Source organism: Solanum pennellii, chromosome 1 (assembly GCF_001406875.1).
Source record: "Solanum pennellii chromosome 1, SPENNV200".
Lineage (NCBI taxonomy): Eukaryota > Viridiplantae > Streptophyta > Magnoliopsida > Solanales > Solanaceae > Solanum > Solanum pennellii.
The window spans coordinates 104,278,085-104,296,869 of NC_028637.1; the positions used below are offsets into that span (position 1 = coordinate 104,278,085).

Consider the following 18,785-nt stretch of genomic DNA (forward strand, 5'->3'; position numbering starts at 1 on the left):
TTTTTGAAGGTCACCCATCTTCTTGTTCGATCTCTATAATAACGTCTTCATTTGCAAAATAGTCTTTATCAATGGTAGAATATCATCGTATGAAATTATTGTTAGCCATAATACTTGTAACAAGATGAATTTGACTGTCAAGTTTATAAAATAATATATCAAATATAAATAATAAGACATATAAACATAAATAAAATAAAAGGTTTATCATCTAAAAAGAAAAAGAAAAAGAAATTTTTACAATGAAACTTAACAAAACATATGAAATATGTTAATTAATTAATAAGAGATATAGATAAATATGTAAGTGATATTATAGTCTTCACAAAAAAATAATTTTATGTTTTCGCTTCTAATTTTCTTAAGAAATACAATTTTTAAGATGCTTTTCAAATATCGCAAAAAAAAATTTTTTACTTGAGAGTTAGCCAAAAAATTGATTTTTCCAAAAAAAAAAATATTCTAACTTTTTTTTTTTACCTCCCAACAATAATATAGAAAAACTCTTGAGTACTTAATATTTTCTCCAACTAGACCGATGAAAAGATTATTATCATGTGACTTTTCGTAGTTTCTTTCTTTTCATGATTCTCGTCTTAATTAATACTTTAGGTTCATAAATATTCAATGGAAAATTGGGAACTAAAAATATTGTAATTTATAACAAATTTAAAGGACTAAAATGTATTATAGAAAAAGGGAATTATTTTGTACTAACCATCGAAAATAAGGGACTAATTTTGTCATTTTGTTTCTTATTAACAGTTGCTCAACTGATAGGCTTCTTATCTTTGCACTCTCTTCAACAGATAACATAAGAAGAAAGAAAAAACTGGTGTTTCTTGAAATTCTTGATTCTTGATACAGATTAAATTTGCTACTTTTTATATGTTCTTGGGCATTCTTTTTTTTTCCTGGGTGTCTCTTTATTCTCAATTTCAGTGGTGATGTTTTCAAAATCCCAATTTTGGCTGATGCTTTAAGTGGTAATCAGAGTTACTGATGGCATCGTCAGCCACTTTCAATGTTCCAATTCTTGTTTCTGCCTTTAATAAGACTAGCCATGCGCCGTTTTCTTCCAGGCAAGTTTACTTTATTGTTGTGTGAGTAAATCTCCAAGATAAAGTTTTTCCATGAAAAAAGGTGTGATATTGGGCTTTGTTTGGTTTATTGGTCATATTTCCTACAATTTTAATTTTGGTTGTCTTTATAAACAAAGACTTTTGAATTTTACGTATGTACCAAATTACTTTTTAATCTCATCGTCTTAATGTGTCATATGTAAAGTTTGAATCAAAGAGTTGCAAAAAAAAATAAAAAATCACTGGTAGTTACTACCTTCCACTAGTACCGTCGACCAAGGTTTGGATAAATAGGAAGAAATCACCTAGTATATTTACCGTGGACTTTCAATGTGAGACCTTGTTGTTCTGAATTCACTTTATTGACCACTAGTTTATACCCTGGGATTGAGTCAAGAAGGGGTTGACTCTAAATAGAATTGTCATTTTCTACATAAGTAGTTCCAGAGCTGGAAATGCTACTCATTTACCTGTAACGAGCATGCTTAAAACATTAATGGAGTGGGAAATCCACACCCTGATCGGTACACCATAAATAATTTTTATGGGGAAATATTTATTAACATAGGTATGGTTGAAACAGCGAATATGTTTTAGACTAGTATGTGATCAATATTTTTGCATATGCATAATTGGAGGAACACTGACTCTGGCTACTCAACTTCAGGACATGTCAAAATGTATGAGGTGAATACATTTTGTGGATATGTTTAAACGTAAATGCAGTCGTGGCTATCCACATTTGTACGCATGAATGCAGGGCATGTAACCTTAGGAAATATCAAAGTTCATGAAATGAATCTGTTCTGTAGATATTTTCTTATGTGTAGCTTCAATACATTATGAATGCTTCCTTTCATTTCATTTCCTTCTGTAGCTTATTAAATATTTAGCTGTTTACATAGTTGAATTTGCAAATGCTAGAAAATGTTTGCTTGTCATTTGATTGCTGAACATCCCAAAGATGTTGATTATCTTTGGGCTTGATTTTTGAATAGTTACCGCAATGTCTGAAAACAATTTAAGTTCCATCCCTGATCAGCAATGGAATCTTTTCTGACCTTGACATTATGCGGTTTGGCAGGAATTTTATCTTTAGGACTTGTTCACTACCATCACACGTCACACAAAGATCAATCTGCTGCTTCCAATGCACAGGAAGATCTGGCAGTGTTATTGACTTAGGATGGAAAGAAGTCAAGCAATGGCATTCAAGCCTGAGAGGTTTCTTCATGTGTAAAGTGCAACAACATGATGTTACCACTGAGGAGAATGAAGAAAATATCTCACAAGCTACTTTGATACGGAGGGCAATCAAATTGCCAATATACTCTGTAGCCTTAGTTCCTCTAACTGTAAGTTTTGAAGTCTCCTTTTGGGTTTTAACATTTTCAACTATATATGTTGTTTGGATTTTGGATGTAAACCTATGTGAATGGCATAATGTGAAGGTAACACCTAACTAGTTTCTTATATTTATTGAGATTCAAAATGCAAGCAATCATTACGAATGCTAATCTTGTGTTACCAAACTATACAAAGGCTACCTGTGGCTTGTTAAATATGTTACTTAAATTGCTATCAAGAAAAATGTGGTGGATTTTTTTTATATATTTGTTGAGAAGTTTTATTTACAGATCGGAGATGATGCAGAATCGCCATTGTGAATAAACTAAACAAGCTAGCTAGACCTGTAACTGCAGCTAGAAGACTATTGTAAACAGTATAATAAAATAATAAATTGAACAGCCTGAACTGTTGTCAGGAGCCGGTAAACTTCAATATGTGAGTGATGATGATTACTAGATAGGCGAGATATTTTGTATTCCATTGAAATAACATGATCATGTTCAGTTACTGAAAAGATTGGAAAGAACAAGAAGACAACTCGGAGGATGTCATTGTTACGTCATTTTTGGTTTTATTTGGAAAAAAAGAAATAGGAGATTGTTCCATTAAAGCTAGAGTGATGTTAGGCTTATAAAAAATTCACCTATATTCATTTATTTTTAGTGTAAAGAGAGAATTCCCTTTTATTTCTAGAAGTTTGATTGTGAGTTTAGTTGAGCAAAAAATCCATATTGTTCTTGTTTCTTGGAGCCCATCTTTGTTTGGTGTTAGTGGTTTTCACTTGATCTAGCTAAAGAGATTTCCGAATTGATACCTTTGGTTTTGTTGTTGTAGTGAATAATTATAGTAAAACTGTCTATGCTTATAGTGAACAGATTTTGCAGTATCGTCACACTAAAATCTCACTGTTCTTTTGCTCCTCATGAATAGGTGGGGAGTGCAGCTGCTTATTTGCAGACAGGCCTCTTTTCTGCTAGGCGTTATTTTATGCTGTTGGCATCTTCAGTTTTTATTATCACTTGGCTTAATTTAAGGTGTGTGTTTTACTGTCTTTGGGAATTCTATCTACTACTTGATCATGGTGGCAAGGTGGAAAGACTTTGATGTGCTTTCACCATCTAGTCAAAGTTGTCTAGTGCAAGAAGCACTTGATTGAATGACATTTAGACACGATCAAATCCCTCTTCAATCAGCAAGTTGACAAGAGAGCTCATGAAGTCCTTTTAGGTTCATCTTGTTGCAACAATTAATGAATAAGGATAGGGGTAGGACTTTTATATTGGAGGGGTTAGTTCTTGAAAATCTTGTTTTCTTCTCTAGTCCTCTGCTTCTTTTTCCCCCTCTCTTTTCATTTACTTTCATTACATTTTCTTTTCTCTTCTACCCTTAAGTGTAATCCATGTTGCCTTGCCAAGAATTGTATATTTTGAGATTGTTTTTGAACATATGAGAGAGATATTTGGACTAACTTGGTAGATGGAAGTGATTAAGCATCAAACCCACTGTTTTTAAAAAAAAACTGTGTTGTCTGGGATAGCTCGCGCACACCTCAACTAATTTCAAAGGGTACCTACTATCTCCCACCAACTCAAGTACTAGGCAATTCTGCCCACCAAGGCTTGATAGATGGGGAAAATCACCTAGTATTTGCCTCCGCTAGGATTTGAACATGAGACCTTATGGTTCTCTACCTACTTTATTGACCGCTAGCCAACCCTTGACATTGTCTTGGTGCACTATAATAGGAATAATTCTGATTTGTTTTAAAAAGATTGTACTTTATTATAATGCATGTGGCTCTATTTTTTATGGTTATGTTACAAGTAAGGACTATAATGTCCTTGTTACACATCTTGCACTCTGTATCAATATTTCTGTAATCTGGGCAGCAACGACGTTTATGATTTTGACACAGGAGCTGATAAGGACAAGAAAGAGTCAGTTGTGAACATTGTTGGCAGGTAAAAATTTCTACTGCTGCCATGACAATCGCATTACTATTTTATTTTTTTCCTTTTTTTTTTCTTTTTTCTTTATCTTACTTTAATTGAATAGGGTGATGTACCATAATTTTCTGAAAATGAAGTGCATGGCTGTGTATATTGAACTCTTAATTCTTATGCTTGAAATCATTTGTCATTGAATACTTGAAGGGGACAGGATAACCTGTATATTGACTAACCTTCAGTCAGACTGCTACTTATCATAGTTACTAGATTGTCAGTACAAGTTAGATAAGTCAATAACCTGTATCAAGTATGTGCTAGAGTCTTTTGCTGACTAAAAGTATGTGTCAACTAACATGTTACCTTTCTAAAAAAAGAAGAGGATGTATCAACTAAAGTCACTCTTTCTCAGACTGCTTCCATATTTCAGTTTGTGAATATGAAGTTCCTGTGACTTTTCCAGTATAAGGTTGCCTTAACAATGTGGTCATGCAATGGCCTTATATTAATTTGTTTGGAATTACAGTTTTAAGGTTTGACTCACTTTGCTTTGTAATCTTGGTGTAAGCCGCACAGGAACATTAATTGCTGCTTGCTTCTTACTTGCCCTTGGCTTCTTGGGGCTTACTTATACATCCGTGGAGGCTGCAAATCTACGTGCTATATTACTATTAGCTTCTGCAATTACTTGTGGTTACATATATCAGGTAATTCAAATAAGGGAAAAGGGTCTAATATATCCCTCAACTTTGTCATTTGGAGCTGATTTATCCCCTTTATGAAAGTGGCTCATATATGCCCTTACCGTTACACAAACGGCTCACATATACCCCTGCCGTTACAAAATGAGCTCATACCCTTCATTTAACGGAAGTTAAAATATTAGTTTTAAATTTATATTTTTACTTTTAATTTTTTTAAAAAGAATTATTTAGGGGTATATATGATTCTTTTATCAAAGTTCAAGGTATATTTTAATTTTTTTTCATACATAAATCATTTTTTGACTTCTTTTATTACAATTATTTGAGTTTCTTATTCTTATTTTTTTCTTTCATTCCTTAGTTTAAAGAAAAAAAATTGAACTTTTTTTTGTAATTTGATTTTTGTATTCGAAGAAAAAAATTTGGTCATCTACAACAAGTTTTACAAAAATATTAGTGAAACATAAATAAATTTGATTATCAAAATAATAATTTTAAATTAGTCATTGAAATATAAAAAAAAAGTCAAAAGAAATAAAAATTGACGAGTATTAAATTTACTCATGGGGATTATACTTTTTAGAAAAAAATAATAAAAAATTAGATTTTTTTTTCATTTCCGTTAGAGGAAAAGGGTATATGTGAGTCATTTGTTTATAAGTAGTCATACCCTTTTCCCTTCAAATAATTTAGTTCAATGGAATCTTCTATACTTCTGATCCTGCATATATTGCTCCATAAGCAATATTTATTGTTCTGGTTAGCATAGGAAATTCAACATCTTAATTGAAGTGGAAAAGGTTCTCTTTATAAAGAAGAATTGAACTTCAAATGGTTCATTCTTATAACCCCGCTAATTGCTACAATGCTTGGAAATCGATTTTTTTTCTAAAAAAATCTCTAATCCAAGTGCAATTAATCAATCTATCATGCCTCAATCTCAATTTCCCATTGGGATAACGGGAAGTAGTCAGACTTCTTGAACTTTAATTTTTCTCTTCCCTGCTCCTACTTTACTCTTTCACTCTCAGCTGTATCTGTTCAAAGTTTCCCTCGATGGAGCTTGCTCAATACCAACTAGTTTCTTAAAGAAAAGAAAAATAATTTCAGCAGTTTCTATTACAGCACCTGTCTTGCCCTCTTGTTCTCCATGCTAAATTACAAAGGTCTTCTTTAATGTTTTTAAAAATAAACTAGATTTAGGAACGTGCGTTGCACGTTTATCCCAAGATACTTCATATAAATTTTGTATCGTAAAATTTATCATTGTTTCGGTAGAAACTACATATATATTCCTAGTAAAAATATTATATCTTTAATTATAAAATTGACTAAAAGTGCATAAAGTAAAAATAACTATCACACAAATTCAATATTCCAATGAAGATATTAAAATACAACATGATAGATTAATGTATACAAAGCAACAGGGCATAGTAAATTATCAATAATAATAACACAACAATAGAAATTACGTTGTACAATAACAACAAGCAAGAAACATAAATGTTAAATTAAATAAATAAAAAGAGACGAGAAAAGAGAGCATAGAGATTTTCTCATTTTTTTTCAATTGGTTTAAGTTTATATATTATTGTGTGAAATGTCACTATTTATTATTGGATAACATTGAGAAATACAAAGAGTTGTCATAAATAAATATTAATCCATTTGAGATTATCGATGAGAAATGAGAGTAATGAACATAATGAATATAATTAGTGAGAGTCACATACATTTACAAGTTGATGGTAAGTTATGTATACTAATATGATGATTTACTATTTACTATTTAATATTAACATTTAATTTATTAAACAATTTATAAAATTTAAATGTACTGTGTAAACAAAACTGTAATCTAAGAATAAAATATATAAAAGAATTCAAATATACTAAATCTGTAATGGAAAATCATTATAACTAAGTATTAAAAAATTTATACGAAAATACACCATTCAATCAAAACATTCTTAAAATAAAATTACAAATAAAAAAAAAATTAAATATGGGAGCAAGTTTAGCATAAGGCTACCAACAAAAATGCAAATTCATAATGTAAATTGAAGACATTCCTTTCCCTATTTTTAAGACATTCCTTTCCCTGTTTTTTTATTGATAATGCAAGTTGAAAAAAAACTATAGTAATAAACATTTAACCTTTGACCATAAAAAAAAGTTAAAAGTTTTGGAAGAGAATTTAACGAAAGCGACATTCAACTACATAAATGGAGGGGTCTTATCATATTTCTAATCTCGGCAAATTACAAAAACAAATACATCAAACTCCGATATTCTAGTAATTGAAGTGTTATTCATCCCTATAATTACATTCGCCTTGTAATCTTGACAGAAATCCTCTTTCCCTTGAAATTTTCTTCACTTGATTAAAGTTTCTCTAGTCTTCCACACACAAAAATTGTATCACGTATAAATCTTTCTATGAAAATACTATTAGAAAATTTTCATAGAAAGATTTGTATTTGTAGGGAAAAAAATATAGTTTTGGAATATGAAGATTCACTTACAAAGTTGAAAGGTCAAGTATTATTATAAATTAAAAACAAATATTAATTAAAAATATAAATTAATTTGGAAGATGAAACACATACATGTATCTATTCAAAGGGATAACTCTTATTTTTAATATTTAATTAATTATTTATTTAATAACATTTGAATTTAGCATAAGGGTAAAATTGTAATTCAACTTTTCTACTTTGGAGCTTTACACTTATAATAATATATGATGATTAGTGGGCTTCTGTGCTAATCTCTCTCTATGCTGTATGGGAGATTTATGAGTAATTTTAGTTGTTTATTGTCTCTCTTTTCCCTCAATATATAAATAATTGGATTCCGTTGCTTCTAACAAATTGTCTTGTAGTGCCCGCCTTTTCGGTTAAGTTATCAAGGTCTAGGGGAACCCTTGTGCTTTGCTGCGTTTGGTCCTTTTGCTACGACTGCCTTTTACTTGCTTCAAAGCAGCACCAGGTTTGTCTTAATATCAATACTCATATAATGAAGGCTTTTACACATAACTAACTCTGGTTTAATATGCATTTCAGTGAGCTCCCAATCACATATACAACACTTTCAGCATCAGCACTTGTTGGTTTCACAACATCACTTATCCTGTTCTGTAGTCATTTCCATCAGGTAATAAGGTCTCCTTACCTTCCCTGACTCAACCGTTGTGAGAAATAATTTGTTAACCATTGCTTTACCTGTAATTGCAACTCATTCATCTGATACAAAATTCAGGTAGAAGGGGATAAGGCCGTGGGGAAGTTTTCTCCACTGGTAAGTACACCTAGGTCAGACATCAAAAGTTCAAGTAGAAATGAAAGAACTATTGGTCACTTGTATTTTTGCCTCTGAGTTCAGGTTAGGCTTGGTACTGAAGCTGGTTCTAGAGTTGTAAAAGTGGGTGTGGCAACACTCTATTCAGGGATGCTTCTTCTCGGTTTTACTCAAACACTTCCATTAACATGCATTGTAAGTCCTTATATGGTTTCTTAATGTGGTTACAATAATTAACAATGAGAAACTTCATTTTCTGTTTATCTGCAACGTACATGTTTTGGGAAGCTTTTGTTCATTTGGTTTTAACCAGAAACAATTTCCTGAACTTGTAGTCACCAAAGAAGTTTACTAAGTTGTGATAAATCTGTTATGAATTTTGTGTTGGCGATTTTAATGTTATCCTTTTAACCTTCAAATTATGATACTTAGATATATTCCACTATGTAATCCAGTATCAATTTCTTCCAGATTCTTTGTGCTTTAACAATACCAATGGGAAAACTCGTAGTTAGCTATGTGGAGAAGAACCATAAGGTGAGTGAAGATTTTGTTTCGTTCTTCCACGAAAACATCATCTTGGTCATTGTTGGGGTAATGTTGGAGAAATAGAAAGTGCAACTGTATATCCTCCTCTGACTTATATCTACTTTGCTCTCCGTTTGGGCAATCAATGTTCATTCAAGTCATGATTTTGAACTTCAATTTTTAGGACAAAGCAAAGATCTTTATGGCAAAGTATTACTGTGTGAGACTTCATGCTCTATTTGGAGTGGCTCTGGCTGCTGGCTTGGTAGCAGCTAAAATGGTTGCTAGATATCCTGTTCCAAAACCAATATAGGATTCATCAGGTTAGGCTTTTCGTGGTTATAAAACTATTTACCAGAGTGCAGTATGAGTATAGCATTTACGTGAGAACGACTTTTTACTGATTTAGTGGCTACGTCTGATCTCAGGAATACACATTGTCGCTGAGAGACCTGAAAGCATCAAGGAGCAATTTCTTTTACAAACTCAGGCTCTTTTGAATTCAAATTACAAGATGAACTTTCTACAGAAGGGAATGGAAAAAAGATTCAAAGCTTAGCCTGCCTGCACTGTGTTCTCGATCCAATGGACATTGGATTACTTGAACTGCCCTTAGTTCAGTAAATTTCCAAAATTCTTTTGGAGTGTATTAGACTTGAGCACTGAGAAGAACTTTCAAGAAATGCATGAATGTTATTGCATCAACAAATCAGTGTTTCCTGATGACAATTAATTAATAATATAGGTTACATTATATTTGCCTAATGGTGACTGATTTTGCTAAATTTCTAGGTTTTAGGTCTCGATTATTCTATTGATTATAGTAATTAAACTGGCTGTTTAAAACAAAGCTATTTATTTTAAATAAATCATATTAGAGTTTAAAATAACATGTGCAAAGAAGATTCATATAATTAACTCAACTTGCTCGGAAAAGGGGCATAGTTGTTTATTTGTAAAATCGAAGATCATTGGACTTTTCGACTCCAAAACAGACCTTGAAGTCATTGACAGGAGACTCCGCCAGTCTCAGGTTTTCAATCAAGTTGGACTCTATTACAAGACAAATTTCAACAGACAAACAAACAGTGTACTGTCATCTTAATTTCTATAGTTTCTGCAACTGCGGAACTATCGTAAGTTCATCCATCGGAATCTTGCTGAAGCAAGTTTGCACCACAGCCTGGATAATTGACCATTCAGCCTAATACTGGTTTCTGACCAAGGTTTTATGTTGCTGCTGTATAAGGGACACCCAGTATTACTGACCACGTTCCAGGAATAAGTCCTCTGATTTATGCCACGAGTTGTATGATCCAACTGAGCACCAAGAAAGATATGGTTATCAGCTTGGGTCCAGCGCTAAGAGCCGAGAACATGAGAACGCCGGAGGATTGCATATACTGCTGTTACTTGGTGCTTCATGTGCACATGCACAGTTGAGAATGTGGACTACTTCCTGTTACATTGCAAAAGTGGCAACACAGCTATAGTGAGAGTGCTGAATTGGTTTGGAAAGTGAAGAAGTTTCACAGCCCTAGGGAAGAAGGAAGAAGAAATGTAGGGAGACGACAACAACATACCCAGTATATCCCACAAGTGAGGTGATAAATGAAGAAGAGATGTAGCTAAATTCAAAAAGGAAAACTTTTTTTTTTGAGATGGTAAATTAAACAGAAATGTCATAAAATGTCATGTACTCCTCACAAAAATGTTATGAGATCCCAAACAATTGTATGGCTATTGAAAAAAAAATTACTCATACGGTTTTTACTTATCCAAACTTCTGCTTCCAAGTTCCAACCTTTGAAAATGCATGATACAGAAAATTCTATCTTGATTTGAATGTGTGATCCCAATTTATTGGTTTAAATACCTTGGGCACTAAGAAAGGTGTGATTATTAACTTGATCGCAGCTCGGGTCCAGTGCTGACAGCTGAGAAGGATCAGATATGTCATGTGTTAAGAGCTTATACTTAATTTCTCTTACTTTCCAAATGTATTTCAACAAAAAACAAAGAAAACACAATGCCAGAAAGAAAGGAAGCTTATGGGCAAATACCAAGGATATAAATTTAAAGATGAACAATAATCACAAAATCCAGATAATTAAAACCAGAAAAAGAACAAAACTAATTAATGGAACAAGGGTTTGAGGGAGAAGTTACATTACCTGGATCCCTACGTGCCAGCAAACACGCGGACAAGATTTGCAGCATACTGCAACTCACTGGAAGGACCTCCCTACAAGGTCATGCGAGCCATCAAGGGCCCGCACTTAGGCGGGCCAAATAGCTGTGTATTGAAGTTCATAATTAGAAACCGCTAAATAGATTAACAAAAGAATGATTTTTTGCTTTTGAGACGATGTGGGACAAGTCCTAATCTTTATATGCATAATACAGAAGATAAAAAAATTGATAATGGTAACTAATACAGGAAGACAATTCTATTTCAATTTAAAAATGTAGGTCCTGCATTTATTGGTTTTGATACATTGAGCACCAAGAAAGGTGTGTTTAATTGCTTGATTCCCAGATGGTATACCTTGAGCACCAAGAAAGGTTGTTTAATAGCTTGGATTTGTCACTCGGGCAGCACCAAGAAGGTTTGTTTGATTGCTTGAATCACAGGTGGGATAGCACCAAGAAAGGTGTGTTTAATTGCTCGATTCACAGATGGGATACCTTGAGCACCAACAGAGGTTGTTTAATAGCCTGGATTTGAAACACAGGCAGCAAGAAGAAGAGTTTGTTTGATTGCTTGAGTCACAGGTGGGATAGCACCAAGAAAGGTGTGTTTAATTGCTTGGATCGCAGATGGGGAGGGGTGCTGACAGCCAAGAACCTGAGAAAGCAAAGGATCACATAAGTCAATTGTCTGCTGGTGCTTCATGTGAAATGTACTACTTCCTGTTACATTGCAATAGGCAACACAGCTGTGGTGGGAGTGTCAAATTAGTCCAGATTACAGTGAATAATACCAAGCACACAGCTGGGATGTTCTTCATTAGCACTAATGTGGATCTATAGGAAACAGGTATATGAGAGCTTAAATGATGTAAAAACTGACTTTGCACATATGAGGAATGCATTGTGTTTCTAACTTTGTGCACCTATGAGGTTCCGGCTGTATGGATAGTGTCGTTCTCTAATATTTGGTAAACTTGTTGTATACAGAGTTCGTTAATGGAATTAAAGACAAAAATATTTCGAATCTGAGACATGTTAATAACCGATATACTATAACTTTACATCGTCACACATTATCATACATTGTCATCAAGGGGTGTGGTAAACAGAATTTTGTGAAGAGGCTGCTGCAACAAATTTCATACCAATCCAGGCTGAATGACAGGATGACAATGTTGAAGGATGTAGCCAAAAAATAATTATTTTCTACATTTACGTTGTCAGACCTTTAAGGTTAGCAGACATGATAAATCAGAAAATTTATGAAGAATCACTGCTTATATCCAGGAGACGAGTTCCTTTTGGTATTAGAATTAATTAATCTGGATTTCAGCCAATCATCTTTGAAGGATTAAAAAACTAGATGTTATTTATATGAGGTAAAAACCAGTTTAATATTTTATAACAGGAAAAGATAGGAAAATTGGCAAATAATAAGCCAGATGAGCCGATGTCAGCAGGTATAAAGCATGTTCTTTTTGCTAGCTATATTGTATTTAAAAATGTCAACTATGTTAAACATCCAAAAGAGAAATTTAGAACACCGCCATAGGATTAGCTTTGAGATCTTATCCAAGATTCTCAGAACAAGAAACAAGAATCTAATCATTTAAAATCATCGAAGAAACAAATCCATATACCATCCAACATTCACCGATTATCCAAATCATTCAAGAGAAACCCAGATTGAGAGCGGAACGAGTGAAAACATCCAATATTTGGGTCAACAAAACCGTTCAATTAGTCAGTACATGCCTTTTCTGTTCTTGTTCGGATGAAGCTTTTAACTGAGGTTTAAGATAGATGTCGTACTGGAACTAAAAGAATGAAGACTTTCAAAATAGATGCACAAGAAGGAAAAATAAGAATGAAAAGCTTTTATTGAAACTGGTAAATCTGAAAGAAGAACGAGAAACTTCATATGTGTTAGCTTATACTTATTTTAGTTCTCTTTCTTTCCAAATGTAGTTCAACAAAAATAAGAAAAACATAACACCCGAAGGTAAGAGACAGAAAGAAAGGAAACTTATAGGCAAATACCAAGGATATAAAGTTAAGGATGAACAATTATCATAAAAATCAAAGAAAATGAAAACCAGAAAAAGGACAAAACTAATATAATGGAACAAGGGCTTGAGGGAGAAGTTACATTACCTGGATCCCTACTTTCCAGCAAACGCGCAGACAAGATTTGCAGCATACTGCAACTTATTGGAAGGACCTTCCAACAAGGTAATGTGAGCCATCAAGGGCCCGCACTTAGGCGGGCCCAATAGCTGTGTTGAAGTTCATAAGTAGAGACCGCTAAATAGATTAACAAAAGAACGGTTTTTTGCTTTGGAGACGATGTGGGACAAAACCGCATGCAAATCCTATCATACCTCCCTTCTTTATAACTGCATACACATTGCTGAATTAATAAACTACCATTTCTACATCTTTCCTTTACTCTTTTTGATACCAATATAAAGTGTGTGATCTCTAGAAATGTGATTCTCCCAATCCTTGTTTAAGATTGACAGATTATAGCAGCCTTCTATATGGATTATTGTTGAATTAATCTCTCTCATACAAGTGCCTAATAAGTGTGACCGTACAAGCTAAGTCAATAGTCATTGAGAATTACAATAGTAATGAATGGAACCGACCAGCTACCATTATCCTAAAAGTGCCAAACATCAGGAATACAAATTCACGAGAAAATAGATCAATAGAGTACCTTTTACACCCTAATGTAAATAATTACGACCACTGAGGGGTCACAAATTACCATCAATATGATAATACTTGGCGTAAAGGAGTTGGAGAGACATTTGACCAAGAGCCCTGCCAGTCTTACTGCCCACTTGTTGCATGTCCTCAAGGTCTTTGTATAGGAAATGAGCACACACTACTCATACCTTGAGGGGCCATTTGATTGTTATCAGCTGAATATTTGTGTACTTTAAAAGCAATACCTCTGCTTCTAGATACTCTTATCCAAATTACCTATTTTTATACCATATCCATGATCTGAATTGCACATAATTATGTTAGTATTAGCAATACATAGTTAGTACTACAACAAAAAAAGTACTCCCTCCGTCCCAATTTTATGTGTCTTAAAGCCTGTCTGGATGGATTTATAGTTTTTGGCTTAAAAGCACATTTGTTATGATTCAAAAGTCTCTCTTTGTTTCTTAAACTCTATGCTTAGTCAAACCAAGACACTTAATTGGGAAGGAGGGGATTTTGTTATGCATAGTTTTACACCGGAAATTAAATTAGCAATACAAAGTTTTATGTTGCAAACCAAACATAGTATATTAGACATGCAGAATTTTTGTGTGCGATGATACTTTCTTATGTGGCCAACCAATCGACCTCTGACTATATATTCTCAAAAAAATTCTGGACAGAACTGAATCAGATAACTTGTTTTGAACTCTACTAACCTCCTGTTTTGCATATTGCCCAACCAGGAAACTAAGAAGTCCATATTTGCCTGTGTAATCTCCTTGTAGAATAACACTAGTCTATCTCCTTTATAAAAAAACACGCTAGTGTAATAAGCGATTCTTATTTGATCACCAAAGGGGAGCCAGAGAAAAGGCCAAATGAGCATCCAATCAGCTATTACAGTATATCAAGAAACAACAATTATCAATTTATTGAATAAATGCAGTGAAAAGAAATAATGGCAATCATATCTAAAACAAAGAAAGATAAGAAATGACATGAAACAAGAAATAAATGAGTATCAGTCAGAAGATAACAATGTAAATCTTATCTTCTGAAATAATCTACCTTCACTTTTCTCTCCTTGTATCGTTATAAGGATATATAATATTTTAAATATAAAAAGACACACACACAAACATACACATATAGCAATTAAAGAGGCATTTATGTACCAAACTGAAAAATCAGTATGACCCTTTACATTTGACAGTGCAAAAATATGCTTCAAACCTTGCTAATAAATGTAAAATACTACTTAGAAACATATCCATCACTTAAACCTGAGGCTTTTGCAAGTGATCCGAAAACTAATTCTAATTGTTCAAATGGACACTTTGAAAATGTGAATCAACCATAGAATTAGAAGCATTAGAATTGGTTTCCTAACCAATTGTTAAGACCACAGCATTTTCTTTAATACGAGACAAATCTATATGTTGCTTAAGGTCATTAGCAACCTTGAATCAATATCTCCATGTCCCTTTACTCTTCTTTGAAATTACAAACCCCATTGTCTCCATTTCCTTTTTCAGCACCATACTCTATAAATCAATATAATCAGTCAAGAAATAACTCCATACATTTTATTTAGACAAAAAATTAAAAGATCAATAATGCAAAATTGGGACCAAAGGAAATATAGAAAATCATAGTTTCTTGAAGTTCTTAAAGAAAAGCAGCAACTATATCTAATTTTTCGGATTGTTTTCTTCCTGTCTATATACAATGAAGAAAATTATTTCCAAAATTGAAATCAATGCAGACATTTTCACATTCTTGATTCACATACAAAATTTATTAACTCCCAAAATTGCAATACCTAGATTCGGTATGGAAGCCACTGCTAAAACTGAAGGAAGAACGGGTCCGATGAATGTACCCTGACTCGGATGGATACAAATGGAATTGCGACCCACCACGAGAAACGGTTTATTAGGGTTTTGACAGAGTTGATTTGGGAAAAATACCCGGGGTATGGACTTCTGGCCCACGGATCGTGGATGCTTGCCCAAGAATTCAATTGACCTAAATGGCCCTAAACATTATGATATATACGGAAAATGATTTTAAAAAACGTTGCGTGAAGTCGAATAAAAATAGGATTAATTACCTGAATATACAACTTAAGTTTACATATTCTCCATATTTCCCTTATTTTTTTAAAAAATACTAAAATCCCTATTTTTTAATAAATCTAATCTAACAGATACATTATTAAATTAGAATCCTAATAAATCCTAACCAATTAAATCTTACCCCTAATTTTACTCTTTATTTTCCCCAAATAAAGAACCCATTTACACCACTCCCAAAATTAATGCATCAATTTCTCAACTGTTCATCTTCTCAATTTTGAAAATCAAAATTTGTGCTCTTCATCCGTCAGCCTTCGTCTAATCTGTCCGACATTTTTGTCTACTCTGTCAGTCTTTGAAAATCAAAATTGTGCTCTCCGTCCGTCCGCCTTCGTCTAATCTGTCCGCCATTTTTGTCTACTATGTCCGCCTTTGAAAATCAAAATCGCCAATTTCGTCTACTCTGTCCGCCATTTTCATCCAATATTCTTGAAAGGTATTGTGTTCTTTTTCGATTCTCTCTTTTCATTCTTCTATTTTTCTAATATTTCATGGATCATCTGTCATTTAGTATTGGGATTACTCAAATAATCACTTCAAACTCTAAACAAATCTATATTTTTGAAGATCCGAAATTGGTTGAAAACAAGTCTAAGAGCTTGCATAATCTTCTAACAATGAATAAACAAAGTTCGAAGAAGCATAAAACACAAAAAGAGGCACATGCAAAGACACCCAAGAAGAGGGGTAGAAAGCTTGCAATGGCCATATCCAGACCTCCACTGCCATCGGTAAGTATTTCGATTTTATTTTTTTTTTGTAATTTTTTTTGCCACATGCAATGACTTTTCTGTATTATCAGAAAAAATATTTTTATATTTTTTAGATTATTTATTTGATACAGAAAATACTATTTTTTTTGTACATTTTGTTTATTAAGTATGACTAATGTATAAATAAGTTGAAAATAAAAAAAAAATTATGTAAATCAAAACCCAGTTGCCCCTCTTCTTGGTTGTCACCTCTTTTTGGGGTTTATGCTTATTAGATCTTTAATAAGCATATAATGTTAATTTCCTGTATCAATTATCACATATAACATATAATGTTGTTTTCCAATTTATCAGATATAGTATATTTGATCATGTTGTTGTCTAAAGTGTATGTAAATTTAAATTTCAAATTATAGAGAATATGTAAACTTAAGTTTAAATTTCAAATTATAGAATTATATGTATGTTTGAATCAACATAAGTATCATTTTGACTGGTTTGCATTGTGTTGTTACAATTATGTATCAAGCACAATTTATGTTTCATGTATCATGTTAAAGTTTGTCGTTTAATAAAGTATCAAGTAGACAGACTTATAACTGTAGTTACACTTATGTATCAAGTACAACTTTGCATTTTTTGTATCATGTTAGTATCAAGTAGACAGACTTATAACTGTAGTTACACTTATGTATCAAGTACAACTTTGCATTTTTTGTATCATGTTAGTATCAAGTAGACAGAGTTATAACTGTAGTTACACTTATGTATCAAGTACAACTTTGCATTTTTTGTATCATGTTAGGCTATAAAGTGTCTGTTAAGTATCATTTTGACTGACTTATGATATGTAGTTAGAATTATGTATCAAGTTTATTTTTGCATTTTATGTATCATATTAACAACTTTGCATTTTTTGTATCATGTTAGTATCAAGTAGACAGACTTATAACTGTAGTTACCTTTATGTATCAAGTACAACTTTGCATTTTTTGTATCATGTTAGGCTATAAAGTGTCTGTTAAGTATCATTTTGACTGACTTATGATATGTTGTTAGAACAGAATGGACAGCACTGGATGCATATAAAGACAAGAAAACTGGAGAACTTTTGGGTCCACAACATTCGTTTAATGTGGAGTTTGCTCAAGACAACATGCAACAAATAAGTGATAGCCTGTGAGTATTGTTTATTATTTTATTTTATTTTTTGTATCTATTTCATCCTTATAATTAATCTTATTGTTTTTGTAGTGATTGCGGACTGTTCGTAATTGTATATGCAGAATTTCTGAGTGACAAAATCAACATGTCATGTAATAGTTTTGAGAGTAGCTATCTTCGCAAAAGATATGCGATACTTTTATTGAAGTATGGTCTCGACAAGATGAATGCTGGATATGTTAGCAACAGTGGTGACCCTTCAAGAATAAAGAATGTATTAAACCCATCATCTGAAGATGAAATTGTTAATGTAGGCTAGTTAGTTTTCAATGTTTGATTTTTTTTTTGTTTTTTGGAGTTAAACAAGATGTTTGAAGTATTTATTAACATAACAACACATATTGTTAAATTATGAAAGTGTTTTGATTTTTAAAATTGTTTATTCTATTACTTTAATTTTATTTTTATTGCCGTTATGAATTCAGGAATTATGTATACTGTTATTGGGACATTAATGTTATTATTGTATCAAAACTATAATAATAATTACATTAATGTAATTATTGTCATAAAAAAACACTTATTATATATACGTAAATATATTGCATGACAAAAAAAAAAAATTATATACGTAATTATATTTTGTATATGATACATGAAATATCAAAATATATAATATCACAAACAGTGATACTAGTTATTACACTTGATACACTCCAGTTTTTTTTTAAAAAAATTAATATCTTTTGTACAAATAAGATATATTCAGTACTATGATTTATATATATTACGAACAATTATTGCCCTTCAAAATATGAAATTTTTTTAAGTATCTACACACATGATACTATATTACTAAATTAAATTAAATTAGAAGTGACAATAATTTGGGTGAAATATCCGCAATTAATATTGATTAAAGTAAGTTGGAATAAGGATTATAAAA

At 32.3% G+C, this 18,785-nt stretch overlaps 2 protein-coding genes and 1 long non-coding RNA gene across 10 annotated transcripts; 2 read left to right on the forward strand and 1 right to left on the reverse strand.

Annotated features, from left to right (window-relative positions):
- The first annotated feature begins 763 nt into the window (after positions 1 to 763).
- Positions 764 to 9,678, forward strand: LOC107004202 (2-carboxy-1,4-naphthoquinone phytyltransferase, chloroplastic). Of its 2 annotated transcripts, XM_015202446.2 has the most exons (12): positions 765 to 1,082; positions 2,167 to 2,437; positions 3,363 to 3,466; positions 4,322 to 4,393; positions 4,947 to 5,085; positions 7,970 to 8,076; positions 8,151 to 8,241; positions 8,347 to 8,385; positions 8,470 to 8,580; positions 8,857 to 8,922; positions 9,098 to 9,236; positions 9,342 to 9,678. In XM_015202446.2, exons 1-11 carry the CDS (start codon positions 1,003 to 1,005, stop codon positions 9,224 to 9,226), a joined length of 1,209 nt encoding a protein of 402 aa, XP_015057932.1. In that variant the 5' UTR covers positions 765 to 1,002; the 3' UTR covers positions 9,227 to 9,236; positions 9,342 to 9,678. The 2 variants fall into 2 exon arrangements, with proteins under 2 accessions (XP_015057938.1, XP_015057932.1); XM_015202452.2 differs by lacking the exon at positions 8,857 to 8,922 and having other exon boundaries at positions 764 to 1,082.
- Positions 9,679 to 9,807: 129 nt separating this feature from the next.
- On the reverse strand, positions 9,808 to 15,846 carry LOC107004219. 6 transcript variants are annotated; one of them, XR_003579393.1, is made up of 8 exons: positions 15,647 to 15,846; positions 15,285 to 15,368; positions 14,541 to 14,718; positions 13,261 to 14,118; positions 11,462 to 11,761; positions 11,088 to 11,209; positions 10,790 to 10,850; positions 9,808 to 10,372 (listed from the first exon to the last, which is right to left on the reverse strand). It is a non-coding gene; the product is annotated as an uncharacterized LOC107004219 (long non-coding RNA). The 6 variants fall into 6 exon arrangements; XR_001454708.2 differs by lacking the exon at positions 15,285 to 15,368 and having other exon boundaries at positions 13,261 to 13,502; positions 13,877 to 14,118; positions 15,647 to 15,844; XR_001454706.2 differs by lacking the exon at positions 15,285 to 15,368 and having other exon boundaries at positions 13,261 to 13,502; positions 13,826 to 14,118; positions 15,647 to 15,844.
- Positions 15,847 to 16,070: 224 nt separating this feature from the next.
- Positions 16,071 to 18,274, forward strand: LOC107031069. 2 transcript variants are annotated; one of them, XM_015232277.2, is made up of 4 exons: positions 16,071 to 16,398; positions 16,530 to 16,693; positions 17,735 to 17,854; positions 17,930 to 18,274. In XM_015232277.2, the coding sequence occupies exons 2-4, from the start codon at positions 16,626 to 16,628 to the stop codon at positions 18,156 to 18,158; spliced, it is 417 nt and encodes a 138-aa protein (XP_015087763.1). In that variant the 5' UTR covers positions 16,071 to 16,398; positions 16,530 to 16,625; the 3' UTR covers positions 18,159 to 18,274. The 2 variants fall into 2 exon arrangements, 1 of the variants encoding a protein (XP_015087763.1); XR_001458180.2 differs by lacking the exon at positions 16,071 to 16,398 and having other exon boundaries at positions 16,412 to 16,693; positions 17,740 to 17,854.
- The last annotated feature ends 511 nt before the right edge of the window (positions 18,275 to 18,785 follow it).

What these genes read in the sequence shown, in the direction of transcription:
- LOC107004202 (XM_015202446.2), top strand. Translation starts at nt 1,003, where the DNA reads ATGGCATCGTCAGCCACTTTCAATGTTCCAATTCTTGTTTCTGCCTTT. An exon ending in TGGGGAAGTTTTCTCCACTG is followed by an intron (nt 8,386 to 8,469) that starts GTAAGTACACCT and finishes CTCTGAGTTCAG; the next exon opens with GTTAGGCTTGGTACTGAAGC. An exon ending in CACTTCCATTAACATGCATT is followed by an intron (nt 8,581 to 8,856) that starts GTAAGTCCTTAT and finishes AATTTCTTCCAG; the next exon opens with ATTCTTTGTGCTTTAACAAT.
- LOC107031069 (XM_015232277.2), top strand. Translation starts at nt 16,626, where the DNA reads ATGCAAAGACACCCAAGAAGAGGGGTAGAAAGCTTGCAATGGCCATAT. An exon ending in CCAGACCTCCACTGCCATCG is followed by an intron (nt 16,694 to 17,734) that starts GTAAGTATTTCG and finishes ATATGTTGTTAG; the next exon opens with AACAGAATGGACAGCACTGG. An exon ending in CAACAAATAAGTGATAGCCT is followed by an intron (nt 17,855 to 17,929) that starts GTGAGTATTGTT and finishes TTGTTTTTGTAG; the next exon opens with TGATTGCGGACTGTTCGTAA.